This window comes from Glossina fuscipes, unplaced genomic scaffold (genome assembly GCF_014805625.2).
Source record: "Glossina fuscipes isolate IAEA_lab_2018 unplaced genomic scaffold, Yale_Gfus_2 28, whole genome shotgun sequence".
Lineage (NCBI taxonomy): Eukaryota > Metazoa > Arthropoda > Insecta > Diptera > Glossinidae > Glossina > Glossina fuscipes.
In genome coordinates, this window is record NW_023998423.1 from 3,086,101 (window position 1) to 3,114,084 (window position 27,984).

Below are 27,984 nucleotides of genomic sequence, written 5' to 3' on the forward strand. Positions count from 1 at the left end.
GCTTTTCATGACGACCGACCGTCACTTATTGACTCATTTATGAAATAGAAGATGTATTTGTTGTAAACTCCTTTCTTAAAAGGTGCTTAAGAAAATGCTTACGTAAAACGCATTGCTTGCAACCACATTTGAAAAAATAAAGGGAAAAATGAACATACACACCAGGACGTGTTCAGAATATTCAATGCTGGTCTGGCGCAAGCACACTTTCTCACTCTAACGAACAATGTTATCACTCGTAAGTACAGTTCTTATTCTGATTCTTTGTTAATCCATATGGTGCCGAACTCTGGTATTGTGAAAAAATGTACTGATGGATGGCAGAGGCTAAATTGGCTTGAGATCCTTTCGTTAATTAGCGATAAAAGCAAACTATTTGGAACATATAGCGTGCAATTCAATATCTTTCAAACAGTAAGGCATAGTACAAAATGTCCTCGCATTCTTCGCTTTAGTTATGCAGGCTAGCAGTTTGTTGCAATTTTCATTTAAAAAATTTTCAGAATTCATATAAACAAATTTCATGAGGACTCATATTGTTGATGTGCTTTGTATTCGGAAATCATAAAGAAAAAATTTGGAAACTCAAAATCAAAGGAGAAGAAGTTTTTTTTTTCGTTAATTGTGTTGGATATGCGTAATCTAGATGGAGTCTCCTTCAATATTATATGTAAGTTCATCTATAAGTTCGATTTCATTTATTTGTTTATTGAAATCATTAGCATTTATTTATTTATGTTTTCGTATGCTTTCATGTATGAAATGTATGTATGTGTGTATTATATTTTGTATAACATAAATTTTTAAACGCATGAATGTATGTATGTATATTTATATATAAATGGATGATAATTTCAATATATATTGATTTACTTATTAAGTACTATTACTAAATTTTGTCTAACCTCGCTCGCTGCTCAATAACATATATAATTTATCTTTTTTGTTTTTGTTTTTTTTAGAAACGATGGACTGGTAAAAATTACAAGGCATTATTGCATTATTAATTACCTCATATTTATTTTTCTCCTTTAAGTATGCAAGATAAAAAGTCCTCATTCAACCGTACGAACACAACACACACACACATACACGCATACACACACAAGACAGGCACACGCACATTGTGAACAAAATAAAAATATTTATGCAAATAGGTTGAGCATTTGTCGCCAACGGATATGAAGCAACGTTTTGTTTAACATACGCTTACGCGTATGTGACAAAAGTGAACAGAATTCAAATCTAAACAGATTTTAAAATATACATTTCAATATTATTACCAGACGAGAGGACCGAAGACAAATTGTTAATAGGAAAAAACCAAAAGAAAACAAAAAAAAAACTTTTATAGCAATAAAAAGAAACTACATTTGAATACTTGGGAAAAGATAGTGAGTGAAGAGGAAATACAGAATTATAATAATTACATATAAAGGGAAAACTAACTAATATGCTTGTAAAATTTGTTATTATATTATAAATTCAAGAGCTTTTATCGTTTAAATTCAAGTTTCTTTGCTGCTGCCTTTTGAAGCGTTGCTCTTTCCGCCAGACATCTATACGTTCCTTTAACTCTATATTTGGCACGAGCATGTCTTCGGTTAAAGGCTGACGATTAAAGGGATCCGTGCTACTATTTAGTAAGTGACGCGTAATAATAGCGCGATCCATTATAGTTCCCGACGGCAAAATAACGGGGTCCGACATTAGAGTATCCATGAGGGGATCTTTAAATTCATCAGGAGCATCAGCACACTCATCTTCCGATTGTTGATTCGCTACTAAAAAATAAAAAAGCAATTTGAAACGACTCTTTTCTCAGAACACAAACCGAGAAAGAACTTTTCTTTACATCTAACAAACATATACAACTTTTAAGTGTCCTTTCGGCCTTTTATGAACAATTCATAGCTTTTTTCGCAAACTAAAACTGAAATTTATATAATCCTTATCCTTATCTTATTTAAACGATTTCGTCACAAAATATCAAAATTTTATCCTTTGCCGCCACGTAAGGCGTTCTTTTTTGTCACGAGAAGCCTTTCATGGTGCTTCGACATATTAAATCCACCCTCGCAACTTTCCCGCATTCATCTAGTACGCCAATCCACTTGATTTCAATTTTCAGATCGTGAAATAGTAGAAATTGTAAAATTATTTTCACAATACAACTTTACTGAAGGATAACGAAGGTATCAAAGAATCTATTTCCAATAAATTTGATCCTTGGGACAAAATTTATCATATGTATCAACTTTCACGAAAATATTTCGAAAATTGCAGACAAAAAACACAAAGAACGCATGGATAGAACTAGATCGATTCGACCGGTGTCAAAATTATTGTTCAGTTACTTCGAAGTGTTGCATACAACCGCACAAAACTGAATACTCTCAGCGTAAGCAATGCAAACGATATAATAAACAACATATAATTGATGTTAGACATTTTAGTTCTCTAAGCCGAGTCTAAGAGTTATTTATGCAGCTAAAACTACTTCACTCGTCCTGCTGATCGAGGTTATATGTGCCTTCGCGGTAGGCTCTATGCTTTCTATAGTGGGTATATAAAAACTTACCATAAATGTCGTGAGCTTTATTAATGAGTGCTCGAAATTTCTCCACCTCAATAACTGAACGTATTCTTAAATGCTCGATGCGACTGGCTGCATTATCGAAAAGATGTTTTTGAAAGGAACGTTCATCGGCAGCCAAAGCTTGCGCAAATCTATCACAGTCCAAACGTAAATATATATCAAATATCTGACCTAATAATCGCCGGGGATCCCAACCATACTTGGTCGGATTACGCACTTTTAAATCATTGCATTTGGGTCCACATAATTGATGCAAATTGAAATTTAACATTGAGCTTAGGCGGTCTACGAGCTCATCTCGCATGAATGGCTCTTTAATATCAACCTATAACAAAAAATAGAAATTATCCTTAACTTTCTATCTTTCTATATATCTTTCTAAGCAAATGAAAATTTCTCACTGTTAAATAATGAAACATTTCTACAGTTTCGCGAGCTAATGTTAGATATGAACGGCATTGACGTTCATCCGTGGCAAGCTGCGATAAACGACTTTGTTGCTGTTCCGATCCCAAATTTGACCACGTCTGCTCGTTCATCATTAAAACCTGAATGTGACGAGTTTTATACAATCTTCGAAATCGCTCACTACATAAAGTACATTATACCTGAGTTTGATGTATGCGCTTAAGATTTTCCAAACATTCGTCCAACAGGAAAGTAGTGTCATTCATCAGCATATTAACAAATTTTACAAATTGTTTACCCGATTTCGATTCAGTAATCATGACCTGACGATGTACGGGAGTTTCCCACATTGATTTAAAAAGATGACTTATATGATATCTGAAGTGATTAGAATGCTAGTGATATGTAAAACGAGTATTGACATCCATATCGGTATTGTTACCTTATTGTAAATTTATCATAAAATTCAGTACTTTGTCCAGTCGTTTCAATATCAACATAGAACTTCATTAATGAGCTGCACAGAACAGTCTGAGCCAGTTCATGATTCCACATCTGCAATTATGAGAACATGTTTTTGCACTCGCTTATTAATCACGTATCTAACGATAACCTACCGCGACATTAAGCACATTTGATGGCCCCAATGAAAAGACAAACATCACTTCAACTAATTTGGCAGTGACATATGGATTCTTGATGAGATGCGGTGCGCACACACAAGTTAGTAACCAGGTCAAAATTGAATGATCGATGCTATGGCGCACTTCATTGGCTGCATGTTGCATAGCAAACAATATAAATTCAGCAATATCATCGATATACCATTCAGGCAGTGCAGAGAAAATATCAGTCGGCTTTAGTTGCTGAGCTGGAATTTTGGACATAAATGGACCATCGATGGGACGACCTTCCATCTGATACAACAGATATTCGCAAACAGTCGAATAGAAGAACAAACACGCATTTAGTAAGGCCGGATCTAAAAGGCATACTTCACTGCACAGTTTTGATCTAAAATATGACCAAACAATAAAGAAGAGAAATCATCGTTAATTAGTTACGGCTTAAAAAATTTTCTACTTCCCAACCTGGTAAGCTTTTTTAATTGTTTATGCCAACGATCTCTAAACTGCTTGTTACGAGAAGCGTAAGGGGTATTCTCCCAATGAGACTTGGTACGATCAAGCTCCCCGATTAGCTTCTGTAGTTCTTTTATGGCTCTGGACTTCTGACGATAACGTTGTATGGCTGGCATAAAACCCAAGTGATGGGCTTGCAATGTTAAAAACCAACAATGCGTTTGAAAATTGGGATTGGATGCGGTATGTATGTATTCAGTTATCCAGAATTTCTCAGATTCTTCGCGATTAAAACGTAATCGGGTATCTCCGTGAATTTCTATCAAGCTATCGCGGTAAAACGGATATTGCGGATCGATGCGATCCAATTTAATTTTAACGGATAGCTGTTGTAAGACATTCATTAGATTAATGACTAAACCGTCGCGTGCTAACATTTTCTCATCACTGGCAAATTGCACTCGTCGCTGATTGTGACACAATATCTCAGCAATATATTTCAGAGTTTTCGGTCGGCTGTTGACATTAACAAACAACGAATGAAAAACCGAATGCATCAACTGACGCATCGTAAATAGTTGCTAAATATAATAAAAGCAAAGAAAGACAAATAAACACATGCGTTAACATCCACACAAAAAACAAAGAAAAAACCATTTTTCATTTCCTGTTTTTTCTTTTTTACATCCACCACCACCATAGGGCGGGCTAAATTTATCCAAAGTATTTAGTTTGTTGATTAGTATATGTTTCGTTGCCCCAAGTACGTCAGTCCGTCTATCTATCCAGCAACAACCATAGAAACTCATATCATATGCGCGCTTTTTCGACATATGGAAGCGGACGTTATCTGCTCGTTAACTGAATCACAAAGGTAAACACTAAAGATTGAATTCATAGGTAAACTTTCTGTGCAATCTGGTTTCAACATTTAAGAAGACTATCTGGAGGATCCTATTGTCCTCAACTATTGTCCTGCAGTTGAGGGATTAACTAAACCCTTTTCTTGTAGTCAAGCGGGGGACCTTTTTAAATCAATTTACTGATACGCCCGTGTTAGAAATACATTTCTATGGATTAGTTTGATATAATAGGTATCAAAGTTTTCTCGACGTCAAATATAACTTCACACAATTTTTTTTTCTAAGTATACTTTTCCCATATTTACCCATCGAAATTTTTCAGGACCCGAAGACAAAGAATCAAATTTTACGTTCGCTTCAGCAAAATGTATATTCTCTTCGGCAAAAAATGATACTGATAGGAATGGGCCCAAAAAGCTTGTCTTCACTATTTCGCGGCCTGGTATCATTGTGCATCGTTCTGGTAGAAAATTTTTCTGAGCCATAACTAAATCACATATCGGTCGTATTGTCCCGATTTTGATGGCTACCAATTTACTTAGCAGCTCCATATGATGTGTTATTACATTTGGTGTGAAAACCGTACGTTGCATACCAAGAAAAAGACCGCGCAACAATTGACTGAATATCTGATCGAATTCGGCTGGCTGGTGATAGCATTCTGCTATTAAGTCGTAAAGGAAATCATCAGGAATGCGATCCTGATAGCATAATTCTAACAGAGCAGATTGATCCAAATTTAAATTGTAGTTTTCATAGATGCGATCCGTAAGTACCAAAATAGTGACACGCATTATTAGATCCAGAATAAGTTGCAACGTGCTCTGAATCTTTTCTAAGTCTTGAAGCAGCTCTTGAACAGCATTGGCATTAATTTTCTCCTTTTGTTGTTGATAACTTTGATGGCATCGCACTAAATGCATGATTACGTTATTTTTGGCTAAAGTCATCGGCGAAAATATCGTAGAAGAAGGTGTGGGACATGATGTGAACAGTTCGGTGCCAACAATGCAGACTTGTAAGTTACGGGAAGTCGACGGTTGGTCTTGATTGCTGGCATTAGCCATGATCTCCTGAACTTCTGTATCATCACTTTTGATCTTTTTCGGCGCCGAAAAAGAAAATTTCGATAAATTAGGCGTGGTAGTTTCAATGCTTCCATCAGCCGCACTTTCCGCATTTGTCTCATTTTTACTGGATATATCGCGACTTGTATTTCCATCGGTAGCTGCTGCAGCTCCTTCGTTCAACTCTACTTCGTCATTGTATAATTTTAAAACACATTCCATAAGGACGCAATGTATTATGGTCTCAAAGTCGTAACGCTTTTCAGCATGCTGTTCTATGAAACTGGCAGTTTGGGGACAAATCATTGAACCCGAACATTCCACATTCCACGAAGCGTTCAGTATCTTAGAAATCATGTCTTCTATTCGTTGATCGCAAGTTTTTTCAGTGACAGGATAATATAATTGCGGTGTAATTACAGGAGATGGCTGTTCGGAAGTTTCCATATTTTCGATGCTAGCATTAACTTTATCTGCATCAACGTCAGTATTAGTCTTCACCAAACCCGCCAACATCAATTGGTTACTTGGAGGACTGCTCTTTGTCGGCGTAGTAGTTAGTGACTTCATTTCAACATCTACCTCCATTTTATTTTCCCCTAAATCATCGATTGGCTGTGTCACTACTGATTCTCCCTCTAAAGCCGTGTGATCACTTTCCCGCACCAGCCGGGAGGTATTTGAAAGATTAGTAGCCGAACGTACACCGGACACTAACAAATGCGCCGCAATGATATTTTAAAAAAATCACATTATGACGCTACTATTTTTTTTATGTTATGCATATATTCACACGAAATAGAACATACCTTCTACGTTTTGCGTTGAACACAAAGCGGATTCCGCTATCGCAGCTGCCGTTGTTGTTGTATTCGAATTTTTAACCAAATTACTATTTGCGGCCAATGTACGCAATCGACGTTCTCTTATCTAGTCGACCAATTTTGAAAATTGAAGAGAAATGGAAAAGTTAAAGGATCATAATTAAGTTTTAGAAACTCTTACCTCCTCTTGGGTCAGTTCGCTCATCTTGTACGTTAATTGTTCCTTTTCAGACATTTTATTTAATTTTGTACACGACGACGAAGAAGAGAAATACTCCTACAAGCAACAACACGAACCGAAAAAAAACTTGAAATTCTTTTGTTTTCTATGTTGTTTAATGGGCTCCTTTTTTGCTCCCTTTATCAGCTGATTTTGTCTTGTTCTTGCTTGGACTTTTTCCTGCTTTTTCTTTTCTTACAACCGTAAACCGTTTTCGCAAAAAGAATTTTATCAATCGTCAAGACACAAACGGTTGAAAATTCGTCTAACAAATTCTCACTTTCGATATGTACAATATTATAAATTTTCTTTGGAACGTATATACTTCAATTAAGTTGATTCTTGTTTCACCGTGTTTTTATTGTCATTGTGAGCAGTGATGTCAACGCAGAAAATCTCTAATAAGCTTTACCCTCTTATGCTGATTTTAAGTTAGAGTTCGAAAATATCTCATACTATTATTTATAATAATAATGACATATTAATAGCACTTTCAATTGGGAACAAAAAAATAATTCATAAATTTCATGTAAGCATTTTTCAAAACAAAGCCTCCTTTCATGCAAAAAATTGGCAACACTTTTAATTTATGCCTACTTCCGTAAACAAAACAAAGAAAATCGCAATGATAAACACTTTTTTCTGAAAAGACTTGCCAGACTACCAAATTTCAAAGGACAGTTACAAAATAGAAAGCCGCTTCAATGGATTTTTTAAGTTACAATTTTAAACTTTTATTATCAACTCTTTTTTTTTTTTTTTCTTTACTCGATTTTTTTTACGATGCATTTTTATAGGTATTGATAGTTAAACTTATATTTATTCTGTTTCTTTTCTTTGCCGATGTGCATTCTTCAGGTGTATCTAGGGGATTCGTTTTATATATTATATATTCAACCGTGTTTATGTTGAATTAACTAATACTTTACACAATATTAATATATTATTTCGTATTTACGTACATTCAATTTTTTTTTTTTTTGTTTCTAAGATTGCATTATCTTATTTTATTTAGGTTCTTTTTTTTTATAAAAAGACATGTTAATTATACTTTTACTTCGTTAATAAGAGCGATACAGGCAAAAGAAAAGAAGTTAATTAAATCAAAGAGAAAATAATCGGTTAAGGCAACTTGGTATGAATTCATTTCCGGTAAATTGTTGCTTCACACATAAATTTCAATATAAATCTACACAAAGTAAAAGTAGAAGATGGTACACGCATAAGCAAATAAATTAGAAAATTTGATCATTTCTCGAATTTCTTTTTTACTTTCACTTTCTGTGGATTTATTTTTCAAAATTTTTCGTTTGCGTATGAAAGAAACTGAATTTTACTTGTTGCGTGTGTTCTTTTTTTTCATAATCTCTCAGATTTGTTATAATTTCGTATTATATATGTTAACGACGTTTTTGTCTAACGAATTAAGTGAAAAATTTAAATTTTTATGTTCTTTCATTTCGTACGCCTTAAATAATGCTTTAAAGTCTTTTAGTTATTAGGAAAACCCAGATGTGGAAACGAAAGGTGAAGTCAGCGATCAAAACGGATTATTAACGATCAAGTTTCTTGAACTTGAAAATTATGGCAATTGCAAAAAAAAAGAGGTAAAGTCCAAGTTATTATTAGTAGATGTTTCTATTTTTTTAGTTCGTTTAGTAAATTTTATTATTATTATTATTATTATTATTATTTCTTTTTTATTTATATACGAATGGCTCGCTGTAGAAATATTTCTTAAAGTTAAATTACAATTTTTTCTTCCAAATTTCTTCTACTCGCATAAAATACGTAATCATTTTTCTCTCTGCATATATATATACGCTTGTATTGCTCTAATAAGTTGCCCTCATTGATTTTTAAAATGTCTTATCTTTTCGAATGTAAATAAACCAACTAATGGGAGCAGCGTTATTTTCTAGACTATGATGTATTTTTTTTTTAGTTTACTGATTTTTTTTATGCATCTGCAGATAAAAAAATGTTTTCCCTTACTTTTGTGCATTTCTATTCCGGTATACCAGCTTGTACATGTGGCTTTTTCACGCCGTATCGAAAAGAGTCAATCAAATTTTTTAAAAATTTTTATAGAAAATGATAAAAAAAAACGTATGCAGGAAGGATAATCGTTAAAACCTTTTTGTATGTTGTGACAAAAAAGAGAACGTATTTTAAGTATGATATCGTTTTTAGTTATACCTTTGTTTTTATTTCATTTAAAATTAAATTAAATAATATTTTCGTTTAAATTTGTTGGTGCTTTTTTTTTTTATAATTTCAAACTATTAAATACATAATCAACATCCGTCTAAGTCATCATTTTTTTTTTTTTTTTTCAATTTTTTCTTACTGTGCCTAACATGGCCTGTGAGTTTTAAACCAAATATTTATTGTTAACTACGACGTATATTTTAATTATACATATTTTTTTGTTTTTTTTTGTTTTTATTTTCTATAGATGCGTAAAGCCATTTTATTTATCGTCTTAACCATAATTTGCTGCGTAATTAGTTTTATCATTCGTTTAAAATTATCCAAAAATTTGTTCGTTCATAATGTTTATATTAATAGAAAAGTAAAAGGAGGAAGGGAAAACAAAGTATATATCTTTAGATATTTTCAATTTAAATAGTATTGAAGTTAATTAAGTGTTAAGATTCTTAATCTCGATTTGCGGCGATAAATGTTTCGTTTTGGGAGACAAGAAAACAGAGAGAAAATATTAGTTTTTTTTGCCTTTTTTGTAGATTTCTGATCGTTTACGTTTACGTCAAGGAGAGCTTGAAATAAAAGAGGGGAAAAAGACAATATTTTTTAAATTTCCGCTACTATAAAAACCAAAAGTTTCTTCTCTTGTATTCCTCTCATTTATGTAGCTCCCAATCTCACATGACAGCTAGTTTTATTTGCGTTTAAATAGACGCCTTAATGTTTTATGCCAGCATAACGTGTGTGCAACACTGTACGTGGTTACCGGTGCTGGTGATAAAGATTTTGATGTTGTTAAACGCCATAATTTAGATGTCAACGTGTTTGAATTATTTCGACCAGCACATAAGGACTGCGAACTCATTGGTGGAGTTGGTGTAGTAGTGGCAGTTGAAGGTACCGAAAACTTTGGAGTCAAATTTTCAAGCGTATTTAACTCGCCACATTCGTTATCATTTTGTAGAGGGGCCGGGGTTAATGGGATTTCTAACATATTCTCATGGGATGGTGTTGTTGGTGATGAGGTGGTGATGGTAGTAATAGAGGGATTATAATACAATATATTTTATCTTAACCAAGCATGTCGGAGACATTCGCCCGCCGTAGCCCGTTGTGAGGGATCGAATTCTAACATGGGCGTTAAAAAATCAGCAAATGATTCCGCCTCTTCGCGTGCCCATTCGTACTTTTCGGCTAAAACGTCGACCAAACCCCATGGTTTAAGACCAGTTATATTGCGTAATTCACCTTTGCGATTGAATATATGTGATGCGTGGGCTCCGCGAAAGATAATATGCGGCGGTATAGGACCTAGAAGTTCTATTATGTGTGCAATGTGATCCTCGTCACGCGAATAATTATCGCCTTCGTGAGGCTCAAACAGATAGTCACCAGTGGCCAATTCAAAGGCCATGCATGCCGTACTCCAGATATCAGCTGAAGTATCATAGCCACTACCTAAAATTACTTCTAACGAACGATATTGGCGCGTCTGTATGTCTTCAGTGAAATGCTTATCCACCCAGCACGCATTACCCAAATCGGCGATTTTTACTTCAAATTCGCACGGATCTAGGGCAGGATCTTTATCGGTTTTCAAATTGCCAAGGGGCGGTGGTACGAAACGTTCATTCGGTTGTGTTTGTGGTTGCATCAGTTGATTGCTTTGGACTAACTTCACCTTACTACCAGCGCTATTATTATTACTTTTGGATATTTTACTGGCATTTACTGTTGGCAGCTTTTGACGTTTGACGCAATCACCGGCGGCTGATGACTGCACCTTAAGTGTAGCGTACGAGCTGTTTAAAGTATTGCCACTAGTGGAAGATGTGGTCGAATTTTCAGTTGTGATCGGTAGTTTTTGTTGTTGTACGGAATTTTGTTGTTTGCTTTGATTGTTTTTCTCTGCAAATTTAACAAAAAAAAAAAAAAAAAAAAAAAAAAAAAAAAAATTGAAATGACAAGGTGACATAAGGAACTGCAATGATAAACTTACTTTTATTACGCTTTCGTTTCTTTTTCTTATTCTCGACATTAGTGCCAGATGCGACCATTTCTTCAGGCAACGTGACGCCACTTTGTCGGGATGATTTCTGTTTATATAACTGCTTTGATAATTGAGATTTAACTTTTGCATCACCTACTATGTCATCGTCGTCGTCATCGTCTTCCTTTTCTAAGGCTGCAGATTCATCAGCGGCAGTGGTTTCATGATCATGATCGTGATCAATATCATCGTAGACTTCGCCATTGGGTAAAATATTGTTAACATTGTTTACATTAGCACCGTTTGAAGAAGCCTGCACCTCGGTATCATCTTCGCCCTCTGACAAGTCATTGCTGGCATCGCCCCTTTCGCCTATTGGCGTCGACACCTCCTTTTGATCCAAGTAACCCCATTGCTTTTTAAATAATTCTAAACGTTTTTTTGCCTTCTTCTTTAACTTGCGCTTTTTATTTTTGCTCATCTTGTCCGTGATCTGCGGTTCCCGATATACTTTGGGAGCGCGACTTACCAGCGAAGGAACCATTTTGTAATTCAGTACATACGAAACAGTAGCCTGAGTAGCCAATATTCGAACGTATTCTTCATCCACGCATAGCAAGACATTCTCAGGTTTAATATCCGTGTGAATGATTTTGCAACAAGTATGCAAATAATCGAGACCCTCTAGCACCTGGCGTGTAATTGATTTCACATTCTCGATTGGTATACCGCGATAATTCGACTTACGTATTAGCTTAAGAAGATTATCGCCGAGTACCTCGAACACCATGCATATATGGGTACCATTTACACCGTTAATCTTGAAATCATCCAATAGTTGGACGGTTTTTTGACGTCGGGGATTTTCGGGTTCAGAGTCACGCACAGACTTGAGTATTTTAATTTCATCCTTTGCCGTTTCAGCAAAATGCGGAGCCGATTTTACAATCTTAATCGCGACATAACGCTTCTCTTGTAAATCCCAGCAAAGCCAGACGGTGGAAAAATGACCCCAACCCAATTTACGCGCCACGTGATAGCGACCTACGACAAAAAATTTTAGACGTAATTAGGATTTTAAAAGGAAAGAAGCAAAAACAACAAAAAAAAAAAAAAATTAATAAACATTTCTTCTAAACCTAATAAAAAAATGAAATCCGTGAAGCTCGTACAATCGCATAATAAATTCATTATTTATACAAAAAAATAAATAAATAGCTTCTTAGAGATTTTAATATGATACTATAACTGAAGGAGAGAAAATCTGTGCACTAGTTATAAAAATATGCCTCTGCTTTATGGCCAGACAGACAGACTACTGAAGACACATTCAATTTTATTAGCCTTTGAACTCTTTCGATGATTACAAGTGTGCAAAATATGTGACATGCGATGTGTAATGCAGCAAAATGTATTGCTGCCTTGCTATGCCTACGACGATAATCAGCCACCCGCTGCTGCTAACTAAAGAATTTCACATAATGCATATACGAGTACGTATATATGCAACCACCCCACCCATGACATTGTTACAATTAAAGTAAGTAAGTACTCATGCTTGCATGTATGTATGTCCATATAAATCCATATAAATAAGCAAGCAGATATATAACAGCAAAACTATTGTACGAGATTGTGTTCCTAAATTAAATTAAATTTTTTTTTTTTTCGGCTGTTTGCTGTTTTATTACACGATTATCGCATAGCTTTCTGCAAATTCCGATTAAATAAATGGCCATCGAAAAAAGCGTATTCCAAACAGGCATCCGAAAGTGAAAAATGATGTTGACACGGCCGGTATTAATTTCACTCGTATGGCATCTAGACATCACGTACATTATACGAATCCAATTTATAATCTTGATTATCATCATTATTGGTATTATCATCTATTACCGCCTGCTGAAATAAGTTCTTAGACTTGGAAAACGGAATCAAGTATCAGTTTGGTCAATTGATCAATTTCGATGCAAATGCCAGAATATCTTCCGGTTTTTCCAGTTTTGTGAAATCTTCATCGTTAGTGGCATTCGTTTAAATTACTTCTTATTCATCATTATTATTATTATTATTATTATTATTATAGCGAAAAAGTGTGAACTCGGTTTGTGTTTATGTCAAGTGCGAGAGGCGAAGCAATCAGTTTTCTACGAATTATCGTTGGGACGCGGCAAACGTGTAAGTACATGCCGTCTTTATGCACGTGTGGCAATCAAAGAGAGAAATTGAGAGAGCCCTATCTCCTGACAGACTATGAAATCTGGATATTGATTGCTTTTAAGAAGAAGAAAGGAATACTGATTAATTTTACTGACAAACATTTTAATTTCGTTCTAAATGTTTTTTTTTGCTTTAAGCAAATCAAGGCGCAAAAAGAAGAGGCATCTTATCAGTTGTGCATTATTCAAGTTATTTCATTTCATACCCTACACATTACTTATGGTGAAAAAGTAGATCAAGTTTGTGCGAAGGTATGCAACACTCGGAGGTATTTGGAGTAGTCCATCGTTTTATTAGGCCGTTTGATTCTGAAACTGATTCTAAGCTTGTCCCTCCGTCTTGTGTTCTCACGTTCAACACACCCGTGGGATTTCGTGATATATTTTCGTGTAATTTGCTACACCGACATGTTTTGGCCCCAAGGGCGAACTCAACGCCCTGGTCCGAATCGCATCACTTCTTCATATAATATCTCGTTTTAAAAAGTCGGTATATGAATTATTGAATTAGGCGAAGTGATGTAAGGTATTTAATGATGATCATTGTCCCATTGCAACGTTTTTACTTTTTTTATGACTTTTCAGAAAAACCGACGTCGCCAATAAAGGGCATATAGATTTAAAGGTATATCTAATATGTGCAGAAGTCATTTTTGGCCGGAAATTCAAATGATCGCTTTCTTTGTGGTGGTGAGCAGTCGAAGAGAAAGTACTCGCACAAGTTGCATTAGCACTTGAAAAAAAAAAAAAAAGCTTTTTTTAAAAAAAAAAAAAAAAGAAATCTAGACTGGGGAGTCATAGTTATACCATCGCCACATCGCCACACAGCATCTGCCACAATAAATTCTAAAGGTAAAATTTATGACCATCAGCGTTAATGGTAATTAGATTTATTAATAGATCGAGCTTCTTTCCTCCCAAACAATGAGATAGGCTGGGGATGCGTGAAAATTGTTCATATTAATATTCTCTGCGCGATATTCAATGTGCTACGCACCGTACTTTACGAAGTTCCAGGAGGTTTGCTCTTCTCATTTTCTAAATTTCCTACTTTCTCGTTACTCTCATCGGGATAAGAGTTCGAAGATCATTTGATTCCAGCACAGGCTTGCAATATTACTGTCTTGCTCTTCAGATTTTAAATTTCTAAAGCTTGAAGTTTCGATTTTTAAAAACCATTCATAACCAACGTATCCTTACATAGAAGGACTTATGTAGGAGGAGATTTGCATAAAATAGTAACCTAACATATAGGTTAACATATTTATTATTTTTTTTATTTTTCCATTTTCGCAGGAAAAAGTAAAGGTTTTCGTATTCGCTTTAAAACCGTTCTAACTAAAATTGAATGTAGCGGATTAAATTCACTTTTAACCGAATCCTACGTTTCTTCGGTGTATTATATGGATACTTCTACTCAAGCTGTTGGTCTTAATTAAGCTGCATGAAAAGAGAACGCTCTTCTTCGAAAAAAATATATATGAGTGTAAAGTATAAAAATGTCCATTTTTACATAAACTCAATGCCGGATCTCGCATACCCACCACCATTAAAAGCTTTAGCGCCCCATGCCTTTTTTATGGTTATATAAAAGAGAAAGGAATAAAGTTTATCTCCCACCTTTTAGTTCATTAAAAAGTATTGTTAAGACAAAATTTTACCCACCACGTAACATACTTAGCTTATCGCATTTTGCTCTCTAAGTCTTTTTATTTGATACCCATATCAGGATCAGGATCATTAAGAAAAAATGATCCATCAAATCGTCGGGGGTCTACCACATTTATTTTAGAATTAACCCATTACGCAGGTAGCATATTATATCTTCATTTGAGGAGTGCACAAAGCAAAAAAACTTTACACATCGTGGCTTGTTTACCTTGCGATTCGTAAGCATAAGGTCTTCAAAAAAATAATAGCAAATAAAATCTACCCAATTGTAAGATTGTGTGGGTGTGGCAGCCTTTTTCTATTTTTGCGCGCAAACAGTAAAGTTTTCCATAATGGATAAAGGACGTGTTCTCTGACCAAATCGGCCCATTGTCAAGACCAACCATCGAACACTTCTACCAAATTTAAAATCGATATGTTCATCTTTGCGATCAGGAGAGCGCAAAGCACGCACCGCACATAGACGGGCAGACATAGCTTAATCAATTCAAAATGTCACGCTAATCAAAAATATAATTGTTCATAACTAGCTAATGTTTGCTATTCATCCACAGCTAGATCAAATTTTTTGCAAATGAATTCATTGGAAAACGAACAAGTCGGAACATTGCCATCTAGCAAGGTAGCTATCGGATGCCCTGTACACTCCGCCTAATGGAGTTATTCCCTTTTTTTGGTAATAATACACCAAAAGTTACACATTATTTTCATATAAATCCATATTTTGCAAGAAAGCACGCATATTAGAGCAATTCTTATAAGCGATGAGGTTGATTTCTGTATCAATTTACTGTTATCACTTTTCGCCATGAAATATTAGAAATTACCCCTGTTTACTATATAAACCTCTAAGTCTCTAGTCTTTGTAGAAACGTTATGTTATATGGGAGAGGTTCCAAAAATTACCGCAAACACACCACTTTCGAATACTGTCCAAATACTGTTACTATTATAACAGCGGAAGAAAACCCTAACCTTTACGCTCAATTTACCTACAGACCTTTCTCGATCTCCCAATAGAATTAGACTTCTCTGCACGCTGAATAATAGCGAAACCATCATGACAAAGAGAATAAAACTGTTGCGAAATCGTGTGTTTTGCAAAACTAAAAAATACGCAGATGTTATTTTAAAACATGTGTTCATATGTTTTTAGAATTCGGTTTTGTGTATTTTGGTATTATCACTAAATATATGGTAATATGATCAATTAATTTCCAGTTGGAAAGCACGGTTGAAAAAAACATTTCCCAATTTTTCAAAAAAAATTATTGTCTTTATATTATTATTATTATTTGCCTTCCTGGGTTACTTTTAAGTAATCTTCACAACCTATGAAATGCCTTTCGGAACATTCATCTAGTTGAAAGAATCTAGAGATACTTTTTATGTGTTTTTAACAATTAGCTCTGCATCTCATTCCAATTTCTTGCGCCTCTAATTTGTGTTTCAAAGTTAATGTTGTGATTGTCAAGCATTAAAAGGAAGCTGCGGAAAAAGGTGTGGAAGTAATAGAGTATTTTAAAATGGAAAAATTGAGCGAATGAGAACAAAAATATGTAGTAAGCAAATCAGTTTGTTTTTTTTTTTTTTTTCTTTTTTTTTTTTTGACAATAAAAACAAATGCCAGAAGTATTGTTGGTGTTTTTACACACCCAACTAATAAAACAAATTTCGTTATTAACCTAAATTTTTCGCCGGCGATGTCTAAAGCATATATCCGGCAACGACGGATGAATTATGTAAAAAAATAAAGTTGCACAAACCTTGAAAGAGATCTCCAATATTTACAGGATGATAACCACCTTTACGGTAATCCTTTTTCAGTTCTTGTTCTTCATTCTCACTATTCAATTCGGACTCGTCTTCGTCTTCGGAGTCGTTGGATGGAGTACCCAAATAGGGTTGCTGCTCTATTAAGTCGTATTGCAAGCTAGGTGATGATTGCAAACCACCGCCTCCAGCACTTCCGCCACCATAGCGCATAGTAGTGGTTTCGATAACATCGCCACCGATACCACCGCCGTTGTCCGTTTTCTTATTATATACTTCCGCGACATAATGATTATTAATAACTTCATCATCTGGCTGCAATTGTGGTGGTGACGGTGGAGATGCTAAATTTACCGGCTGTATCTGGGTTGGCTGATCACCAGACACACCATTTGGCTTGCCGCGTTTCTTGTTAGGCTTGTGACGTTTCTTTTTAGCCTGTATAGCCAAAACTCGTCTGTTGACGTCAGACTTTGTGTTCATAATAATGACAAAATACTCGTAATCGGGTCAAATTTGTTTTAACGCCTGCTGTTGTTTTAACTGCTCACTTTTGTATATATTAATAGAAGCGCCAGCAATATCAAGACGTTAAATTTCGTTTGCCTTATCCTACAGAAGTGGAAAATTTATTTTAATTTCTATGGATTGATATTCTAGTTTTGTTGTTTGCTTCCCCGAGATTTATGGTTTAATAATAATTTAGAACCTTTTCTTTATATCTTCTCTTTATGCTTTTTCGTTTTCAACAACTCGGAAGCATGCAGCACACAAACACATAATTGCACACACGCACACAATTAAAAATAAATTCACACTCATAAAGATTCTCAATCATTTAATTGAGCAGATCGGGTGGAAGCAAAAAAAAACGAAAAAATTTCTTTTTCATACGAAATTTGATCGATTGCAACGACTACCGAAAATTGAACGTAAAATTTTTTCCAATGACAGATTATTACACAAATTCCAAAGGCTTATACCTTGTGTATGTTGAGTTTTGCTTTATGAATTTTCTTATTATTTTGTATAATTCTGCTTCTTTTTTTAACGCTTCTTGTTCAAAAGAAAACTCTACAATTGTGTTTTTACAGCGAATAGATGAGAAAAATAATGCAAAACTATAACAGAACAACAAAATTTCCTTTCGTACGAATCCGCTTAAAACATGCCGTCTCTTTCACTATTCATCCAATCTTGTGTAGAGATAACCGAGACGCTATTGCTCTCTTTCTAATAGTTGTTGTTTTATTTCTCTTGAAAAGTATTGCAATTTATCGGGAACTGTTCTTAAACACAACTTTTTTTTTCATTTAGAAACTGATTTCTTTAAATTTTTTGTACAATTTATTGATAATTTAGTACATTTGCTTACATGAAAATGTAAACAATACGATTATTGAAAAATCTAACATAAAAACATATCGACAGATGTATTTTTATATAAAAAAAAACCACTAATGGCACGATTCGTTGACGGCTGTTGCTAGTGTTGCCAAGTTTACAAAGTAAATACCTAAAATAATACTCATGTTTTCCTGATCAAAGCATGTAAATATAAATAATGTTAATAATAAATAATAATAATAATGAAGAATAAAATGACACATTAATGTATTTTTGAGTCGTACATTCCAGTTAAAAGGTATTACCAACATTAAAATGAGATAAAACAGGTTATGATATTTTCTAGCAACAATACGGAAAAATGCACCGCAAAATTTTGTAATAACCAGTAACAACATATGATAAATAAGAAAATAACGTACGTGGAGAGAGAGTATAAAATATAGAAAATAGTTTGTGTGTTCAGTGGAACATAACATGGCCGAGATGTCGCCCGGAGATAAATTAATTAAAATAATTAAATTAGGCCATCTGAAGATGGCTAAAGTAATGTTTTTAATTATATCTGCTATTGTCTGTATAGTTATTTTTTATGCCAATACAAACATAATCGGACGCAGGTCACTCTTTGCGTTGTTTTTAAATAATCGTAGCGAGCCCGTAGGTGGAGGAGGATTTGACGACCACACGAGAATAATTGTAGAAAACACTAATCCTACACTGCCACTAGCAAATGCCTACGCTTCTTCATCAACTGAAGGAAACAGAAAAGCTCTTGCTATAAAATCGTTGTTAATAAGACCGCCTACTTCAAAAACGGGTGCTTTGGAAATATTTAATATCACGGGAAGCCAAACATCAGATTACAACATATTTGTTATCTACACTAAAGAAAATTATCAATTACACGTAAAGTTTGAATTATTTGCACATAGTTTGCTAAAATTTTCAACACCTGACGTCTTATTATATCTACATGTATTAACTGATGAAATTAGTGCTCACAGTGTAGATCAGATGTTGGAAAAGGAAGTGCGTCGTTATAGACGTGCTATTATGTATACCTTATACAATATGCGCTTGTGTGCGGAGCGTGTCGTTGATATTGTAAATTCTATGACACCATACTTTAGTTCTACACCGAAATCGTATTACAGCGATTCCTTATTTTTCCTGTCGTTGGGTCTGCATCGCATCGCGGATGAGAGAATGGAACGGGCTGTTTTATTGGACTGCGACATAGTCTTCCGGGCAGATGTACGTCTCCTTTTTGCTGAATTTGAACGTTTCTCCAAAGAAAATCTTTTCGGTTTAGCGCCAGAGCTAACTCCAGTCTATCGTCATATTTTATATCGGTATAGAGCAAATTTTCCCAACACGGACTTTGGTAGCCCTTTCTATATGTCGCCAAATGAACTATATAATTTAGTTTCTGCTGAGACCCATACCCATAAAATGCGAAAATCTGAAAAACATCTGCGGCATGGTTATCCGGGTCTCAATTCTGGAGTTGTGCTGCTACACCTCACTGCTATACGTCACTCCCGGCTTTATCACGACCAATTGCAAGAAACTGCAATACGTAAATTGACATCGAAGTATATGTTTAAAGGTCACTTGGGCGATCAAGACTTTTTCACTTTATTGGGCTATGAATTTCCGAATCTGATTTATCGTCTGGATTGCGTATGGAATCGTCAATTGTGTACATGGTGGAAAGATCATGGCTACAGTGATGTCTTTGATAAATATTTCACTTGCAAAGGACGTATCAAAATGTATCATGGCAATTGTAATGCTCGGGTACCCGAATAATGAAATCAATAAGTCCAAGGAATGCCGATAATGGCAGATTAAAGGACGTTAAACTTATGCATCTCATATGTTAGTTAACTAGTTAGTTATGTAAATTTTTCTTACTGAAATAACAAATTTCAACGAAAATTTTCTCCTTAGCATCTTAGTTAGTGCCCTATAATCTCCTCCTCATAAGTATTTATTTCTCTTAATGATTGTGATATCCTTTCAAAAGCCATCATTATACATACATATAAGTGTTTGAAAAATATTTAAAATTTATCTGCCTATATAATTAGGCTATTTAGAAATACATACATATACAATTATGCATAACAGAAAATTGTAAAATTGTAAGATTGAAAGTGACTTGAATAAAACATTCCATTTGTTTAACAATGACTACATTAGCTTTTCCCCATTGTTGAAACTACGATATGTAATAATATAAGTTCGAAGTTCCGGATGAAGCATCGATTAGAATTTGTTCATAATGTTGTGCAGAAAATTGCAAATTTGCGAATTATTATTATTACTATAATTAAGTTCCACCTAATGGGTTTCTCCATAAATTAAGTTCCACCCAATGGTCCTCTCCATAAATTAAGTTCTAACTATCAATATAATTTAGTCGGACGGATAGACAAGCTTAGACCGATTCAGAGAGTGACCCTGAATCGAAATGTAGGTCTATCTCAAGTGCTTCTAGCTGTTGCAAAAATACACACAGCTTGAGAAGTAAATTGAAAGGCTAAAATTTATCGTCCTTGACATTTGAACCGCTTACTCGCCCACTCAGGCAGATAAAATCACAACGTAAGCCAAGCAGAATATTTAAAACTGTTTTGCCCTTAAACGAAGATATATTATCTGCCTAAGAATGCGTTAATTATAATGCGAACGATACTATCGATGTGGGTATCAAATGAAAAGACTTGGGGAGTAGAATGCGACAAGCTAAGTGTTCTAATTCTTTTCATCCTATTCGATTATTTGAAGCCTCCATATATATTAAAATCGTTCTAACGTAATTTTCTGATTTATATTTTGTTACGTCTTAAAGAGTTTTTTATATAATAAGACAACAAGTTTTTCGCAAAATTTTGCTTATAAAACGATTTGTCCAACTCTCCGAAATATTGTTTAAACATCCATCATCTTCTACTTAAAAAAATCCTGTCAAACATGAGAAACTACAGTAAATTTCTTGAAGAAGCACGAATTATACCAACATATATGCATTAGACCTCTTCCCATTAAGAGAACCGTAGTTGCCACATGTACTTAAGATGAACCGCATTTATCGGACCCTGTAGGTCTATTTCTCAGTGAAAGGAGGTGTATACATAATAAATATGTTCATAACATATGTAAGTATTATGTATATATAATAAATGTATATGTAATAACTATATATGTATGTAAAACACATACATATATATATAAGCTATGTACCATATATAAATTATTTAACAATCGAGCTAGCTCTCACACATAACAAAATGAATTTGATAAATATAAGGTGGGGTGAGGCGGACTTCCGCTGCACGTTTGATCGATGGTCATTGAATTGCGCATGCATTTCAAGAGAGAGAATGAGAGAGAGAGAGAGAGAGAGAGACAGAGAGAGTTAGGAATTCAACGAGTACGGGAGATACCTTCTCAAAGAGATATGGCTGAAGTACTGATCCATCCTCACCAATCGGTCGGTTGCAAATATTTAAAAGGAATATGAAACATCTTCCAAGTGGATGACGCCGTCATTTTAGAAATATGCCAATCTACCCGAAGCGATAATTTTTTTATATAGTGTGTTGATTTGTTTCTACTAACACGATTTTTACATTCAATTAATATTGTTCAGCAACGTTGTTGTTGTTCTTTCGACACGATCGTTATCCTCTTGCTGCTTATTTTAGTTAATGGCAGTTTCAACGAACAAAATGCAAATGCAACTGTTTCCTTTCTGCCAAGGATTTACAGTCAGTAAGAATGCTCAACAAAGAGTTCGTTTAGATTACTAGATTTCTACAAGAAGCGAAAGTAATAGTAATTTTTATATTTTATGTATTTTTTTTTTTTTTTTTTTTTTATAATTTAATTATTAATAGTAACACTTTATATAAATACATTAGAATGACGATTCGCTAAAAAGATATTAGTTGGTTCATCATTCAAGAATCAAAACATTTCGATCAATATTTTTAGCAGAGTGCAACGTTGCATTCGTACAGTACATTAAAATTTGATTCGCTCTTGCATTCCGTTTCATTATTTATCATAAAGTTTCAGCTCCTTGGTTTTTTCTTTTGTGTCTGTGTATGTATTTTAAGTGTTGAAAATTACTGTTTTTTAAATTTATATTTTGAAGAAAAAAAGCTTATTTCTTGTTCTTTAACTCTACCTCATCATTATCAACATCGCTATAATTATTAATTCAATCATTGTGAATATTTTGATTGAATAAAAAAAATGTTCTTTTTCATTTTATGCTATATTATTATTTTTGGGCTTTTTTGTGTGTGTGTATGAGTGTTTCGTTAGCTATAAATCAATTATTTCACTACGATATTACAGCTAAAGTTGGGGAAAACATTGTATGAATGAAATTTTTTTCAATATATGAGATTGCTGGTGAAAACGATGCTTGTGATGTTTTTTGCGGTCACGCTTTACTTGTCGGTCATAGCAGAGATGTGATCTGGTGGTTCATTGCGCAAGAATTTCTGCCACATGCGCATGAATAACATTTCTAAACCTTTGGCGTATTGTACACAATCAAAGAGAGGGCTATCAACCCGAGCTTTCCACACTTTGGCACGCATACCCTTTAGATATTCGCGATCGGTGCCCAGGCGTATAGCAATATCTTGATATTCCTGGCGGGTACGAGCTATAAGTTCGGGACAACCAAGGGTAGCCAATTGTGAAGCAGCCACTCTATAAACAAAGAATAATGAATACACAGAGAATTGGGGTCACATTTTTTTCAACTTACCTCGATGCCAACGTTTCCCCGGGCAACGTCACTACCGGCGTGCCAGTCCACAGGACATCCATGGAAGTTGTGTGGCCGTTACAGAGCGGCGTATCAAGGCAAACATCAGCAAGTTGGCCGCGGCGCACATGCTCTTCCTTAGCCGCCACATTGGAGAATATTACTCGTTCCGGCGAGACTCCTGGAAAAGAATTTTTTTTAACTTTTATTCAAAATTATTAAATCCCACTCTTTTTTACCTATATCTTCTACAGCCTTTTTAATATTTTGTTCCCCCACAGCTGGAAATCGCAAAAGCCACAGTACGGAGTTCGGTACATTTTTGAGTATATTCATCCATGTCTGTAAAGTTTGAGGATCAATTTTATACAATTGATTAAAATTACAATAAACAATGGCTTCGTCGGGCAAGTGATACTGCCGCCTAGTGGTTATAACAATATTCTGAGGCACTTCTTCACCCGTTGCCGCTTTGTTGTTAGTCTGTGTAGTGGCCAATCCATTTTGCAATACTACACCATTTAACGAAGTTTGCACTTGGCCGCTGGCTATCATGGACACAATCTGAGTAGTGTTAGGTAACTCTGCTACCTTGTGAGTGATTTCAACCGGCTTGTTGGCATTGACTACCTCACGGATCTCTTTAACCGCCGTATGTTCCACTAACGGCGATAAGTCTGTAGCATTTATTACAGCCACGTTATCAGCTACCGTTGTCTGCTGTTTGTCGCAGACTATAAGCCGTTCCTTCAAATGCGGAAACATTTGCTTATGATCGCCTATAAAGTATGTGTACGGCATATAAGCCAATTTTTCACTGTATTGGCTCGCTAGCTCTAGAGGACTTGTAACTGCGTCTGTTATGATATAATCCATAAAAGAAGCGCCGCTGGTTCCGGGATAGCCTAGCCACATAATTTGTATGGGAGCGGGCCGTAAAGCGAAGATTTCATTCCGTGCCCCCTTGGTATAGCCGTTCATATTGACCAGGATGTGAATTCCATCATTGTAGATGCGATCAGCTGCCTTACCGTTGCAGGGTACTGTGGACAAGTCAATAAAATGTTCCGCTTCACTTGAAATCTTGTAACGGAACGTAGTGCCGTCATCGGGACTCAGAGAATAACAAAATATTTCTACCATAGAACGATCGTGCAGTCCAGGTATAGATTGCATGAGATGCGAGGTAGGATGGTTGCCGAAATCCGAGCTGACATAGCCGATGCGTATACGTTCACCGGAGGGTATTTCCCTAGTAAATTTGTACGGTGGCTTGTGCAATACGTGTATCTTTTCTAGACATAAATTTGCATGGCGAGCAGCGATAGCCTTGCGAAAATCATGTGACAGTGGATATAACATCGAATGATGCGGATGTACAGAGGGTAAGCGATTTTTTTCCAATTGCTCCGCTACAATGCTGACCAATTTCTTCATGCGTGCTTCATAATCTGTCCAATCGCAGACGATCTGCAGACAATGTGCCAAATTGCAATAGGCATCGGGGAAGTCCGGTTTAAGTTTCAAAGCTGTACGATACGACTGTATGGCGTCGGGAATGTTGCCAGAATCTTTGTGTATACTAGCCAGATTGCTATGAGCGTCAGCGAAGGCCGGATTGATTTGTATAGCGCGAGTGTAGCACTGCAATGCTCCCGAAACATCTTGCAATTCTTTCAAGGTGTTTCCCATATTAGAATATGCGTCAGCGAACGTGGGCTGTATGCGTATGGCTTCCTTATAATGCATTAGAGCCTCTTTCAATTTCCCCTGTTGTTGCAAAACCGAGGCCAAATTGGAATGAGCCGCCGCAAAATCTGGGAATACCTCCAACGCCTTCAAATAGAGACGTGTAGCCTCCTCGATAAAGCCTTGCTCTCGTTTTATGTTAGCTAAATTGTTAAGAGAGTCTGCATGATTGGGACATAAACGCAAAGCGGTATTGTAACAATCTTCGGCTTCTTTAACCTGGTAGAAGAAATCGGATTTTGTGCAAATATTTTATAATGCATAATAATTTGATTGCAACGTACCTGTCCTTTCTCTTTTAGAGCATTAGCCAAATTACAATAGGCATCCGGAAAATTGGGTTGCAACTCAATGGCCCTACGGTATGTGTCAATTGCTAAATCAATCAGGCCTTGTTCGTAATAAACGCAAGCCAAGTTGCCATGAACAACTGCATTGTTGGGTGATAAATTTAAAGCACGCAAATAGGCAGCAACAGCCCTAAAAGCCAAACCAAAATAAACTGTAGTCTAATTTCAGCGATAAGGTCTGTAATATTACCTGTCGAAAATACGGGCTTCCTTTAAAACATTTCCCAAATTGATGTAGGCATCTAAAAAGTTAGGATCCAAAGTAACTGCTTTTTCAAAATGATGTATAGCCAACCAAATCTCGCCCTGAGCGTTAAACACGCAGCCTAAATTACTCCATGCCACTGCAAAACCAGGACAGGTCTCGATCGCTTTCAAATAGCATGCCTTTTAAATGGGAGCCGAAATATTTAATTAGTATAGTTTTTGCTTTGTAAAGAAAATTTTACCTTAGCTTCTTCTAACCTGCCAAGAGCCTTTAATAAATTACCCAAGTCGCTACGTACGCAGTACAAATCCTGTATAGAAAGAATATTTATGTATATTAGATATAATGTTGAATTAGAATTTAAAGAACAATGATCTTACTGGATTGTACTGTAAGGCGGTAATATAGGCTTGTACAGCTGCTTCCATTTCACGTGCAGCCACCAAAGCGGCAGCCAAGTTAATATAACCATCAATAAAATCTGGCTTTAAGCGCACGGCTCGTCGATAATTCTCCAAAGCCTCTTGCAGTTGTCCGCGTTCTTTAAAAACATTTCCCAAATTACTAAAAGCAAACAAAATGCAAATTCTAACACATATCGGAAAGGTGTGTATTGTTTATAACAGTAACTCCACCTATAAGCTTCAGCCAAGAGTGGGTTTTGCTTAATAGCAAGCGTAGAAAATTGGGCTGATTTCTCTAAACGACGGCATTGGAAATGTATGGAAGAGAGTAGCAACAGCACTCCCGTATTAGTGCTATCTTGTCTCCACAGTTGCATGCAATGTTTCTCTGCATTTTCATAATCCACTGCCTGATATTCGCGATGTGCCAGTTCCAATAAACCTGTATCAACATGATAAATTTTAAAGATTTACAAAAAAAATCTTCCCTTAAAATTATTATTATATCTATAAATAAATGGATGGCCGCGGCCACAAGGTCAACAGCCATGGTGATGGATTTGGATGTGGAAATTTTAGGGTTGATTTTACTTTTGATATTCTGGAATATATATATATTATATATACATCGATCCGGATTTTAGGTCGATATGTGTTTGTGTCCATACAAACATAAATCACCCCTACACTTTTATGTAAATATATGCAATATTTAGGCAGTTAACAAACACATGCATGCCGATATTAAATGCATTCATATACTGTATAATGAAGGTATGTTCATTTGCCAGTATATATTGTCATCGCTTATACTGTTATACTTACAATACTACTGCGTATGTGTGAATTGACATGGAAATAAGCAAAAATTTCATAATAATCATGGTTAACCATCAGTGCTTTAGAGTATGCCCCCGCGCAAATGATATATCATCGCTTTCTTGGAAGCCTTCTTCTCTATGTTATGGGGAGCATCATCACAAAAGGAAACAACAGCGCATAGGCCATTATCGGAAAATTTCGCAAATCGTACACACACACACACACACACACACAAATGTAATAAAAACACGCATTCACTCGCGCACTAACACATTTCCAAACGTGTAATCATCAAAGTACTAACACACGCGCACACATTACTGTTCTCTTTTCATTTATTCACCTAACCAAAAAAAAAAAAAAAAAAAAAGAAAAAGACTGACAATCCGGCTGGCTCACTGATTGATAGGTATTTCTAGTGGAAATATTGCCATTCTGTGTAGACGCATATGAATATTAGATTCTTTTAACAAGTTACCACATCATCACCGATACTGAGTGGCTCGTAACCGTTGACACCATAATCATTAATTAATGATACTACCACTTACCGACATTTGATAGATTCTGTGTTGTATCATTCATTTTGGCTGTGCCACCAATATTTTGAACAAGTGTTGCCTGTTGGGACAACATTTGCTGCTGTTGTTGTTGTTGTGTGCTTTGCTGTTGCTGTTGTGATTGCTGATTTGGACTAGACGATTGTTGCTGATTTTGCATGTTAACCTAAGAAAATGTACGCACAGCACAGAACGGACAAAAGAAAAAAAATTACTTAAAAATTTTCACTTATTTTTATATGCAAACACATGTACGCATATTTATAAAACACTACTACTACACGGCAAGCGCATCAACAATAATAATACATATGTATAAAGTAAAAACGACAATATTAATGTCGTCTTTCCAAATGGTCTCAACGTGTACATATACATACAAAGTTTAGCACGCACACTCTCAAATGCACTTGTATGCATATGTGTATGCGTGCATATATGAATGTGTGTGTGCGTGTAAGTTTTCATGTATGGCTGCGTGTTAGAGACAAAGCGATAAATACATAATACCAACAACAATAAATTGATTTAATTACAGAAATCGTAATCCACAACTAGCCCGAAGAAAAGGCGACCAGCAACTCAAAATTGATTAGCTCTTATTGTTTATTCAAAACTTTATCAGGTTTTGGACAGGGCTTTCTTGCCAAGAAAAAAAAAAGTGCAAAAAGCTTTTATATTTGTTTATACACACGCGTGTTTAAAATTGACATATTAAAGTTAATCTTTAAGCAACTCCCGTTATTCAGACACTTTTCTTAAGATGTGCAACCAACCACAATTAAAAATATTCCATTACTAAAGTATTGTGTTGCCATAAGTTTG

At 35.3% G+C, this 27,984-nt stretch overlaps 4 protein-coding genes across 7 annotated transcripts; 1 reads left to right on the top strand and 3 right to left on the bottom strand.

The window, feature by feature from the left end:
- Positions 1-1,246: 1,246 nt before the first annotated feature.
- Positions 1,247-7,553, bottom strand: LOC119636545 (ubiquitin conjugation factor E4 B). 2 transcript variants are annotated; one of them, XM_038031944.1, is made up of 10 exons: positions 7,025-7,553; positions 6,829-6,949; positions 5,258-6,732; positions 4,099-4,670; positions 3,625-4,021; positions 3,450-3,562; positions 3,208-3,385; positions 3,001-3,147; positions 2,582-2,924; positions 1,247-1,781 (listed from the first exon to the last, which is right to left on the bottom strand). In XM_038031944.1, the coding sequence occupies exons 1-10, from the start codon at positions 7,076-7,078 to the stop codon at positions 1,486-1,488; spliced, it is 3,696 nt and encodes a 1,231-aa protein (XP_037887872.1). In that variant the 5' UTR covers positions 7,079-7,553; the 3' UTR covers positions 1,247-1,485. The 2 variants fall into 2 exon arrangements, with proteins under 2 accessions (XP_037887872.1, XP_037887871.1); XM_038031943.1 differs by having other exon boundaries at positions 1,247-1,784; positions 7,025-7,526.
- Positions 7,554-9,495: 1,942 nt separating this feature from the next.
- LOC119636212 (SRSF protein kinase 3) lies at positions 9,496-21,936 on the bottom strand. Of its 3 annotated transcripts, none has more exons than XM_038031446.1 (4): positions 21,727-21,936; positions 16,918-17,536; positions 11,271-12,305; positions 9,496-11,179 (listed from the first exon to the last, which is right to left on the bottom strand). In XM_038031446.1, exons 2-4 carry the CDS (start codon positions 17,405-17,407, stop codon positions 10,338-10,340), a joined length of 2,367 nt encoding a protein of 788 aa, XP_037887374.1. In that variant the 5' UTR covers positions 17,408-17,536; positions 21,727-21,936; the 3' UTR covers positions 9,496-10,337. The 3 variants fall into 3 exon arrangements, with proteins under 3 accessions (XP_037887374.1, XP_037887373.1, XP_037887376.1); XM_038031445.1 differs by lacking the exon at positions 21,727-21,936 and adding an exon at positions 17,908-18,263; XM_038031448.1 differs by lacking the exons at positions 16,918-17,536; positions 21,727-21,936 and adding an exon at positions 12,401-12,606.
- LOC119636213 (xyloside xylosyltransferase 1) lies at positions 18,337-20,412 on the top strand. The gene has a single exon (XM_038031449.1). The coding sequence runs from the start codon at positions 18,749-18,751 to the stop codon at positions 20,084-20,086; it is 1,338 nt and encodes a 445-aa protein (XP_037887377.1). The 5' UTR covers positions 18,337-18,748; the 3' UTR covers positions 20,087-20,412.
- A 327-nt stretch (positions 21,937-22,263) lies between the features above and the next one.
- LOC119636554 (UDP-N-acetylglucosamine--peptide N-acetylglucosaminyltransferase 110 kDa subunit) lies at positions 22,264-27,869 on the bottom strand. Its single transcript, XM_038031956.1, has 10 exons — positions 27,696-27,869; positions 27,151-27,325; positions 26,009-26,219; positions 25,754-25,937; positions 25,615-25,683; positions 25,356-25,552; positions 25,100-25,295; positions 23,306-25,034; positions 23,067-23,247; positions 22,264-23,008 (listed from the first exon to the last, which is right to left on the bottom strand). The coding sequence occupies exons 2-10, from the start codon at positions 27,317-27,319 to the stop codon at positions 22,741-22,743; spliced, it is 3,204 nt and encodes a 1,067-aa protein (XP_037887884.1). The 5' UTR covers positions 27,320-27,325; positions 27,696-27,869; the 3' UTR covers positions 22,264-22,740.
- Between the last annotated feature and the right edge of the window lie 115 nt (positions 27,870-27,984).